This window comes from Convolutriloba macropyga, chromosome 2 (assembly GCF_964194025.1).
Source record: "Convolutriloba macropyga chromosome 2, txConMacr16.3, whole genome shotgun sequence".
Lineage (NCBI taxonomy): Eukaryota > Metazoa > Xenacoelomorpha > Acoela > Convolutidae > Convolutriloba > Convolutriloba macropyga.
Window position 1 is genome coordinate 76,179,288 of NC_134469.1, and position 12,130 is coordinate 76,191,417.

The window sequence follows — 12,130 nt, forward strand, 5'->3', positions numbered from 1 at the left end:
TTCAATAGTCCTACCACCACTAGTTTCAAGCTTAATTGAACTAAACAAAGCCATCATACCATAATTAACTAATCTAATATTAGCATTATTAGCAAATACACCCCCAGCATCATCTGATACAACAAACTCTATCTCTAGATATGAATCGTGTATATTTAAATGATTCTCTTCTCTATTGAGTATAATATTAATGTTAGTATTGATTGTATTCATTGTTGCCAGATTATTTGGTTTATACTTTATAATCTTACTTTTGTGTATATCATTATTATAACCATAAGTTGCATCCAAGTTAAAATCCATTTTTATAAACCAAAAAGTTTAACTATAATTATAACTATAGCTATGACTATAACTATGACTATGGGGCTTCACAGATGTTTCACCATAACCAAAGCTATCAGGGAACCTGCTTCGCAGATAATTATAACTAGAAATATAATCTTATATTTGAATATAAAAAAATGACAGACAATTTAATCTTATGGGAACTACAAAAGATACATGAAGCTTTAACTAAAACTAAGGAAGAACACACACTTATCTTTAGAATGATAAAGCCAACAGAAAAGTTTAACTTTAGTGAACCTATACTTAATAAAACAAAATTAGGTTTAATTAGATTATCAGTTTATAACTCAGTGTTTGATGTGAATAGAATGAACAATCAACTCATATATGATACCCAAGGTGAAACATGGTCAAATACCCGTCTTTTAGGTATTACACCAGGTGCATATGAATTATATGAAATAGCAGAATTAATAAAAGAAGAAACTAATGGTAATGTTATAATAGAAATTGATAAGAATACAATGAAAAGTTTAATGGAAGTAAAACAAGGTGCAATTAACTTTGACATAGAAAATTCAATAGCCCCATTACTAGGATTTAGAAAAATAGTTTATAATAAAGGTAAATATACATCTCAGAAAGTTGTTGATATTATGAGTTTTAGTAATATTAACATTCATTGTAATGTGATATCTGGTGTTAAAGATAATGGTAAGGATACAGACATATTATATACTTTTAATCTAACTGAAACACCAGGTTACTTGATAAATATTATACCAACTAATATCTTATATCAAAATGTAACTAAAGATAGAATAGAATATATAGAGTTTCATATTAAAGATGAGCATGGAAGACCTATAGACTTTAATGGTGATGTATTAAGTTTTACTTTACATTTGATTTAGTTAGCAGACCGAAGGTCTGTTTGATTTAGTTACAGACTTAGACTTAGACTTTACTTAGACTTAGGCTTAGACATAGTCATAGATTTAGACTTAGACTTAGACTTACACTTAAACTAAACCACAAAACTCTCCGATCCCAATTAATTCTTAGTTTACCATTAATATTTTTATTTTTAGTTATATCAATGACAATGTAATTATAAGGCTCTTTCCATACCTTATTACATATATTAGCAAAATCATAACTAAGTTCCACATTATTAAAGAAATCTTGATATATAGATATGAGGGCTTTACCTCTCTGTTCAAATAAAATAAATAGATTACAGTTCTCTCTAACACTCTGCCTATCCAAAGAGAACAGATTTTGATTAAGATATATCATATTACAATTATTATGTCTACCACTACAAAAGTATTCATTAATAATTGGTTCTTTGGCTCTAATATCATCGAATATCATTAGTTTCTTTAAATCTTTGGGTAGTTTATCAGGAGATGGTAAATCTTTTATATCTTTAATAAATTCTACATTTGCTTTGCCATTATCAACACCTTCATCTGCGAAGCAGGTTCCCTGATATTGATCACCAGTAGGACCAATGATGTATAGCTTATCAAAATATATACTAGCTAGAAATAGTTTTTTTAATAAGAATGTCTTACCACATTCACTAGGACCAGATATTATACATCTAAAGTTATCTGGGAATTCAGCTTCAGTAATTATATCATCATCATTTAGCCATGATTGTAGATCATTATTTATATTTATAGCAATAGGATTATTATTTCTCGGGGGTGATATATCCACCTTATCAGGGAACCTGCTTTGCAGATCGGTGAATTTGCAAAACAACTCTGTTGAACCGCTTCGCTGATCAGGGAACCTGCTTTGCAGATAGGGCTTCGCCCATGTTTCACTATCGGTGAATTTGCACAACAACTCCGTTGAACCGCTTCGTAGATCATTATCTTTATCATTATGATTATCAATATCATTATCATTAACATTATCATTATCATTATCATTATCATTAACATTATCATCTGTGAAGCAGGTTACCTGATTAACATTATTAGCAAAGCTACTTCGTAGATCATTAGCATTATCATCAACCTTATCTTTACTACAACCTAAACAAAAACACTCATTATACATTCCTGGATATTTACATTGATTAACTAGAATATTCAAAGCATTGTTAATTCTAAATCCTCTATCAATAAGATAGATCATGTATAAACAATAAGCCCCACAATAAGGTTCATCATATTGTTGTATTCTTTCATTAGAGCCTAGATTGATATACTCTTCTAAGAATAATGGAGGAGTTTCTATACCAAAACTATCAAAGTAATACACTGGACCACCTTCTCTTCTTATAACTACAACCCAGTGTGTACCTTCAGTTGGATGTAAATTTACAATAATGTTGGAGTTGAGTTCACTTATGTTATTTGGAGTCTGATCTCTCATTACAATTTCAATTGGTGTTAGACTTATATCTTTACCTATATCTTTTATTCTGATATCACTTATAGCACTATTATCAATATTAAAATTATTATTGAATTCCTCAAAAGTTAGGATAAGCATTTTCTTATAAATATTATTAATGTTTAATTATAACTCTAATCATTGCGAAGCATCGGTGGAACCGTTACACGGATGGTCGAAGACCCATAAGTCTAATTATAAGTTTAATTATAAGTCTAATTATAAGTCTAATTATAAGTCTAATTATGTCTATATTTATCTATGTTTTCATTTACAAAAATGGAGACAGGTAGCGTGGTTATAATTTTTATTTTTTAAATTATATTTTGTTTTATAGTATATGATTCAATACCGAGTAAATATGCAAAACTAGAAGAAAGCTTTGGTGGATTTATGAATAGGAGTCTAGTTAGATTTGAATATGAAAAGTCACCATTACACACTATTGTCTATGGTGGAACTGGTACGGGTAAAACATATTTTGTTAGACAATACTTAAAATCATACTCAGTCCAAAATCAAGATCCGCGAAGTGGTTACACCGATCAGGATCAAAATCAAAATCAAGATCAAAATCAATATCAAGATCAAGATCAAAATCAAAATCAAGATCAAAATCAAGATCAAAAACAAAATCAAAATCAAGATCAAAATATAGTTATAGTGTGTAAAGATGACAGAGACTGTATAAATCCCGAGACTAATAAGTTTTATACTGGATTTAATAAATGTGATATGAATATGATCAAAAAAAAACAATATGCAAAAATTTCGAAATTGTGTAATAGTACTTGATGATATGGGTGATAGGTTAAATAAGGATATAGACTATTATTTTACTGAAGGTAGACATTATAATATTCAAATGATTGTAATGTGTCATAAACCAGCTCAAATAAATAATACAGCAAGAATGAGTTGTGATACTATTTATTTAACAACTTATAATGGATCTGATCTTTTTAAAAACTTTAAAGAGATATATAAATGTGAACATGACTTTAGTAAAATAATTAATGAGTTAAATAGTAACCATTATAATCGTACAGACGGAATGTCAGATGAACTTCGTTATGGTATAATTAAATATAATGAGAAAGAAAATACTTTTATTATTATTAATAGTAATAGAACAATGATATATGATTCAAGAATTGGTTTCCTTGATTTAAAAGCTCTCAGTTTAAAAGATGAGTTAGGAAGAGAAGATATAAATAAACTTATAGCATATATGAAACCACTCATGATAAATGCAACAGATAGAAATACTATTAGTCATGATAATTATCAGTTTTATTTTAATAAACTTCTTACATTAAAAGGTATTAAAATACAGAATGATGTTTTAACTCAGGAAGTGGTTAAAGCAAATGGTCTTAGATTATTTTCAACTATTTTAGGTATTATAAGTTCAGGTTTAATGATATATAATTTCATGAGTCCTGATATAACAGTAAGAAATGCCGGACATGTGGCAACTGCAGCGAGTACTATGTTGAATAGAACAAGTACATTATTGAACTATGGATTTGGCAGAAATCAAGATCAAGATCAAGATGAAGATCTGGAACATGAAAGGGAATATATAGATCAGCGAAGCTGTTACACAGATCAGCGAAGCTGTTACACAGATCTGCGAAGCAGTTACACTCATAAATATACTGGAATTTTAAATAAAGAGGGACGAGAGAATTTAAACAGTCTATATGTAAATAATGAAGAATTTAGAAACGAAATTATAAATTATGTTAAAATGAAATGCAATTAAACCTTGAAGCAATTTTAGATAAGAGATGTAAAACTAATATACTCAAAACGTTAGGAAATAAAGATTTAGCAGAGTGTATCAAATCTAAAGATAATACTAAAGATGTAATTGAAATCTTGGGTAAATATGTTGAGTGTAATTGAAATCAGTGAACGAACTTTGTTCGTGTTTTACCAAACTGCTCAACGGAGTTGTTTTGCAAATTCGCAGATTTGACCAATTATAAATGGTTATAAAATGTTTAGAGTGTAACTACAAATGTGGAAACATTGCTTGTTTAAAATATCATTACGAATCATGTCATAAAGATAAAATTGATAAATGTATATGTGGTAATATAACAATAAGTGCTATTTGTGCTAATGATTTTTCTCCATGGGGTTGTTCTTTAAAAAATGAATCTAGCTCTAGTTCTGGTTCTGGTTCTAGCTCAAGTTCTAGCTCTAGCTCTAACTCTAGTTCTGATTCTGGTTCTAGTTCTGGTTCTGGTTCTGGTTCTGATTCTAGTTATAACACCAGTTCTAACTCAGACCCTAACCCTAACTATAACTCAGTCCCTAACCTTAACCCTAACCCTAATCCTAACCCTAACCCTAACCCTAATCCTAACCCTAACTATAACTCAGAAGTATTAATCAGTGAAAGGGACGAAGTCATTGGTACCCCAACTGCCCTGCAGATCAGAAATTGTAATAAATGTAATTATATAAAACCACTAACTGATTTTGATGAGAGTAAGTATACATGTAGAAGTTGTACTTCAGCTAAAGTTAATTGTCCATATTGTGCTTCTATTGTGAGATATGATGGGATACGAGCCCATGTAAAGAAACAGCATCCAGGTGTAGAATTAACTAAAGGATTTAGTAGAAATCTAACTGAAAAACAAAGTTCTAGAACTGAAAGTACTTTAGCCATTAGACAAAATGAAGAAGATTGCTCATGTAAATACTATGATTTTATATTTTTTCTTATTAATAATGGAATAAATATAGAAAAAGTAAAAGAAAATTTCAAATTTATTGAAAAACACAGATAATTTGAAATAAAAGTATAAAAAATATTTAAAAAAGGGAATCACTCCTTAAGATTGAAAAGAGCGATATTCTCTACTGGGGGATCACTCCGAATAAGAGTGAATCGCTCTTAAAGATTGAAATGTAAATTTTGCTTTAATTTTTTAATTTTTTTATCTTATTTTTAATTTAAATTAATTTCTGATTAATTATTGATCCAATATAGAGAGAATATAGAGAGAATATTCAAGAAGACATTGAAAAAAAACACTTATCACTGTGTTTCCACCGATCTCAGTGTTTTTGACTGTATACCCATCACAGTGTGTCCCATATACAGTCTCACAGCAGGGATCATCCTTTTTAAGAACTGTGAATTTGGTTTTTTTGTTTTTTTTATCTCACTTAGTTTCATAGTTTTTTTTTCATCAGAATCCTGAAAGGCGGCATCGCCTATCGGGGGACGTTCACTGGAGTCAGTGAGGAAGGAACCCCAAACCTTCCGTTTGCTAAAGCAACTTAACTAGACTCGATGATTTAACCACTACGCCAAGTGAGACAGGAAGTTTTAGTTTTAGATTGGTTAAATATTGATTAGGGGAATATATGAAAATTTTAATTATTTTAATATTTTCATTTTTTGTTCAAGTTTTTTCGCAATTTGGTTTTACGTGCTTCTTAGTTTTATACTAGTACTGGGATACGTCCACCGGAGTCGGTGGGATAGAACCCGAACTACCGTCTGATAATGGTTAATTACCAGCTTAACTTTGTACTAGTGGTTTGCACTAAGTGAGACAAGAATTGATAGTTTTTAATTGTATAAGAAGTGAATATAGAGTGAATATGTAGTAGTGTAAAAAACAGGGAAATTAAATAGCAGACGACTTGGTTTATTTTCCGAATATGTATATGTCTCCATGGCTCGGGGGCCCGGAGGCCACCATATACACATTATTATTATTTATCAAACAATTTGTATTTATTCCATGTCCAATTAGAAATGGCTGACTATAATAAAAACAGACTTAAAAATCCGAGACTGTTAGATATTTGCACAGATATATTAGAATCTGTTGAGTATATAGATTGTGAAAACAATAATTAGATGAGATAAGAGTCAATTTTTTTTTTAGCAATTTAGAATCTTTCAAAGATTCTTAAATGTTGGAAGCATTGAAACTAAAATATTAGTTCATACATTACTTTCTTGTAACCAATTTTAGCTGAAAAACACGAAACTCTTCAGCTCATACTTCTTTTGTATTCAGCCCAATTTCATTACAAATATACAACTTTTTTTTTCTCGCGAACGTACAACTGTTATCGAGCTCAATTCTACGCACATGTCAACATTACGTTTTTTTGGGGGTAATCAATCAGCGATTTTGAAAATAAGGGAAACGTTGTCTTGATTAGGGAAATTAAGACAACATAATTGTTTCTTTTACCGCCCATAGAATATCTATGCTAACGTTTCTGCAACCGTAATGGACAGTCCTACGCGTGTGCAAAAAATGCATTCACCACTAGATATATTTTTCCATAAGAAGGGCTGAGGAAACGCTGGGAGAGGGAGGGGGGGGGGTGAAAGGGTGAAACGTTTCAAAAACTAGCCTTCATTGGAACTGGGCTGCCAGTGTATGTACTCATCCGTCCAGTCCCATTTAACAAACATGAGCAACTTTATAGTCTGTGCTTTGTGATCAATCCCAACCAACTGGTAGAGGTAAATGGTGATATGTATTTGGATTCCGTTACTGGCATTTTTCACAGGTATGACAGACATGTCATTGCCGGCAATCAGACTCAATCGTAAATTACTTTCAGAAAAGTTTGAATTTGAACTTCCTCGTAAACTAAGAACCGCAATAATAGCGACAATAAATTTCAACATGATACACTGTAGAAAACAACGAAAACCAACTGTAGTAGTTAAGATAAAATTTTACAGAAATGAATTTTATGGGTGAAAAAACAGGCCGAAATAATTATGATTGTTATTAAATTACAGCGACAGAAGATAAAGTTCTCTATTTCGTTATGGTTTTCATTTTTCTCAGGACAAGGCCACTTAGATTTTCGCAAGAGACGTAATTTCCGCCAGAAACAAAAAAAGCAAGCTTCGTTAATTATATAACTGAAGTATGACATCTGCTTTTTTGTAGTTTTGAATGGTCAATTGAAAAACAAACAATCTTTTCCCATATCTCATTACAGACCTTCTGTCTTGTTTGTTTTTGTTATGCTTGTTTTTTCCTAGTCGCTCAAGTAAACGGAATATTATTTGTGCTGCTATATCAGACAACATTAATCTTTAAATCTCATATAAACAAGCATGAGCATTTTTAGTGTCCCATGAAGTTTGAACAATCGAACGTTCGACAAGCGCCAAAAACATGCAACTGAGCATACAAATGAGCAATGAGGACAGTATTTTTGAAACGTTCGACTATTTCAACTTTATGGAACACGCTTTATATTCTAGAAAAAACCGCCGAAATTAAAAAAAAGAACGATATATATCTTTATACACTCATCTATAGAGTGTCCCATGAAGTTGAAATAATCGGTTTTTCAAAAACACTGTCCACATTTCTCATCTATATGCTCAATTGCAACTTTTTGGCGGTTTTGTCGAACGTTTGATTATTCCAAGTTAATGGGACAGAATTTGCAGTTATATAAGCTTTGAAATCTTCTTTTTCTGGCTCAAACTGCTACAGGAGGGTGGCAAGGTCAAAAATTTTTAGACGTCTAGTCTATACTGTCTTTAAATACACAGTTCAACAATAGAGTGAGCTGAGCTGGAGTCCATTCATAGGCGGATCCAAGTTTTTTTCAGATAAATTAGTGATCGAGCACAGTCCTTATGAAACAATTAAACTTTATATGGCCAATGTCTCGGTTAAATTTACTCAGTTTTGTCACCCTTTTTCAACGCGATATCTACTTACTAAGAAAGTGTCAATTAGACTGAAACAGCAGTTTTGACGTTTAGAAGGTAATTAGCAGATTGTCTCTTGCCATGATGATTGTTCACAAGAAAAACTAAGTCTTCAAACTCCGTCTCAAGTAAATACAAATAAAGTTCCAGCGATCAAAATTGTTGAAAATGAGGTATGTTCATCCATGAATAATGGTAGAAAATTTTAAGCCTAAGTCGAAATTTAACTTTTTTGGAAATTTGCGATATTAGCCACGTTATGAAATCTTTTTTAACATTTTACATCAATATTGGTTTTTATGTGATGCGCACACAATTAACTGCCAAGACAACATTTTCACAGACATCAAAACAAAACGGCATCCAGAAACTTTGAGAAATACAATTTGGAATATTTAGTTCTTAAAATATATTAATACTCCTTCATGCAAGCTTTATTGCCAAATAGTTTGATTCCAATAAAATTGATCAAGATAACTATATCAGTCAATATCCTAGTAGTTATAATTTCCGTGTGGTGTTTTAAATTCTTTTCAATTCTAAGATTACAAACTTTGAGATGTTTAATATGTACCAATTTCTTTTTCCTTGGTCAAAAATTTGATGATCATTGAAAAACTTAGAGGTTATACTGCTCGCTATTGTGATTGATGGACAATTTTGCACGTGCTCGTTAAATTCTGGGTCCAGAATCACAATCTGGTGAGAGCCAATTTTTAGCATTGCGCTATGGTCAAACTTAAGTCCAACGTAAGCAATTTGGGTTTGGCTTAAAGCTAAGTGGAACTGTAGCTTAGTGAAATTGTGCACCTCAAGAAGTTTTACTATCTCAAACGTGACTGATCAAAAAATAAACACAGAATTTTTAGCGGCGTCATGGAAACGCTAGCCGTGAAAAACTCGAAAACTTAAAAAAACTGAAAATTTATGTTTAATTGTAGTGTGGAATTTAAAAGTCAGCTAAGGTGATTTGGGGCCTTTGTCTCCAAATTCCAAGAAGTTTTGAACAGGATTTCTAATTAGTGCTTTCTTTCAAGTTAGCCCTCTAGGCGACTTTAATTCGCTTAAACACCCATTTCACTGAGTAAACGTACATCGAAAAAATGGGCATAAAGCTATGATTCACAAAAGTGAACTTACCCCTTTAACATCAAGTACTCATGCGTTCAAAAAAACATCAAAATTACGCCAAAATCTAAATGGGTACTCTCTGTCTTGCCATTAAACTGGAGAGACATCACCTACAAAATAGAATTGAAAAGAAGCTTCGAATGAGTACACAAAATTAAGCGCTATGTATACTCCGTAATAGCAAATATTGGAAATATAATGAAGTTCGTGAAATACTTTTTAATTTTTCTCATATGCGAAAAAGCCCTAAAACCCATATATTTGTCCTAAAACCCTAAAACAATAATTGCCTATTTATTTAGTTCCTTTATGATTGACTACGCAAGTATTTCTCAAAACTGAAACGCAAAAGATAGCTTATATCCGGTGCTGAGTGTAATTCAAGATAAAGATTCCGGGTCTAGGAAACTAACTCCACGGAAAACAAACCCTTCCATTTAAAATTTACAAAACCCCACGGAAAAAGAAACCAACGGAAATAAACCCCCACAAAAAAACCCACTTGTTAACATTGAAGCAAAGACCATGTGATTTAAATGAAAACCGTCAAATCAGAAAGTTAATTACGCATGCCTCAAAAACTTCACTTTGTTCAGCATCAAATTTTTACGTTCTGTATTTACGCTTTAGCTTTACAAATAATGCATTTTAGTCACCCCAGTTCTATGTGAGTCAGTCCGTTTTTCCCAAAAATTCTATTTTCAGACCTCTATAAAATATGACCTTCATATTCAGAAAAAATACGTTTAACAATGATGGGGCCAACAGAAACATACCACAAACTACTCTGAACAGTACCGTCCAAACCGAATTTCTGTTCTTTTATTGTTTTGCTTCCTGGGGGCAATTAAAAGGGACAGTGCTCAAAGGTTTGCGGAGGATTGGGAAAACCCATCCTCCGTGCTTTGATACAAAACCACAGTAATGGTGCTAACTCACGCCCTACAGTGGTGGAAGCGACAACCACCGTTCAGGTATGAGGAAATTTTTATTCTGTAAGATACAAAAAACAAACCAAATATTGAAGCCTATTAGGCTGGTTTCCAATCAATCTTTTAGCAAGCGCTGCTTTTTATGTCTTTTTGAGAGAGGCTGTTTTAATCATTGCTCCTAATCTGTGTAATTCTGTTGTAATTTTGTTCATTTAAATCAATTTAATTTATACTACACATTTTTAAAAGTGAAGTGGGGGTTTTCCATGGTTTTTTTTTACTTAGGCGTTTCTTTCCAATTGGGTTTTTTCTAATCGATTTTTGTTTGAATTTTTTTCCGTTGGATTGTTTCCGCGGGATATTGATAACGTGCCCGCAGTGAATTCAATTTTATCTGAACATATTCAAAGACCTCATTCAACAATTTTTTTAAAGGCATAATTTATAATTAGATTATTTTCCATCTGTAGTTACAAATCAAAATATGGCACTGGACTATAAACACTTTTCATTTCAGTCCTAGCCTGCACTTCATACTGAGTTTTTGAAGTGCCACCTACAGATATTTGATGATAATGAATCGGACTTGGCTGTTATTTAGAGAAGACACAGTTGACTAGAATGGGAAAATTAAGGTTGTTAATCCTCTTACTCCGGGTAAAACAAAATACACTATGGTACCAAAAACTACGCATACCTGAAGATTTTTGTAAAAGCTTTGCAAACGTCAAATAATAGAACATTTACAGTTCAAATTTGTTCCTAATAATGCGCCATTACACATTTAACTTTTTTTAACATCTGCCGGACGGTTTGTATAGTTTCATTCAGGTTTCTAATTCTGGGTTAATTTCGTTCCAAATTTATAGCGTTTTTTTATAAACTTTCCCAAAAAAACTGCCTATTTTGTAATCGGTGCTTCAAAATTGCCCGTAAATTTTCAATTGGATTTAATTTTGGACTATATGCCGGCAGAATTTCTCGAAAAAACTCCATGTTTTTGAGAATTCGTCTGTGTGTAGCTCTGGAAATTGCATCGTATCAAAAGAAAGGGTTATGGGTAAATCTTATACGCTCCAGAGAGGTTTTGGGATCTTTAAAAACATCGTTAGCTAAAATTTTTCGGATTTTTGCCAAATTTGGGGATCTTCTGCTCAATTTTTTGGCCTCGAAAATGTTATTTTTCCGATAACGCTTGAAGCCATGCTGTGTACTGGATCTTGATTTCAAGTTGGGTTGTTTTTGTAATTTTGTCCATGAAATTTCTCTGAAAACGTCTAATTTTCAAACCTTTTTCCACGCCTTAGCTCAATTCGTACTTTTGAAGCACGAATCATGCGTCAACAGCAGAAATCATGCTGTACGTAGTTTTTAGTGTGTTGGTTTCAAAGTAGTCATATGTGAATTAGCTAATGCGTTTTTTAGTCTAATGTGAACTAGCTAATACCATAACAAATTCTTGTTTTAGGAGCAATCTCTTTGATTGGTCTGTTGACCAATTTGATTCCCCAAATACATAATTGTGAATGACACTTATAACCTTTATGTTGACTGTTAGATGTGTTGGGAACACTTTATTATGATTATAAGAGGGATAAAATATCAGTTATTAAGGGTTAAGTCCAACATG

The 12,130-nt window shown here is 31.8% G+C and overlaps 1 protein-coding gene across 1 annotated transcript in view; it reads right to left on the reverse strand.

The window, feature by feature from the left end:
* The window catches only part of LOC142335002 (neuronal acetylcholine receptor subunit alpha-6-like), a 45,426-nt gene extending 37,970 nt beyond the window's left edge, over positions 1-7,456 (reverse strand). The window contains exon 1 of the mRNA XM_075383330.1: positions 7,108-7,456. Coding sequence (XP_075239445.1) covers positions 7,108-7,387 — 280 coding nt within the window. The 5' untranslated portion in view covers positions 7,388-7,456. The remainder of the gene's footprint in view (positions 1-7,107) is intronic.
* Positions 7,457-12,130: the final 4,674 nt, after the last annotated feature.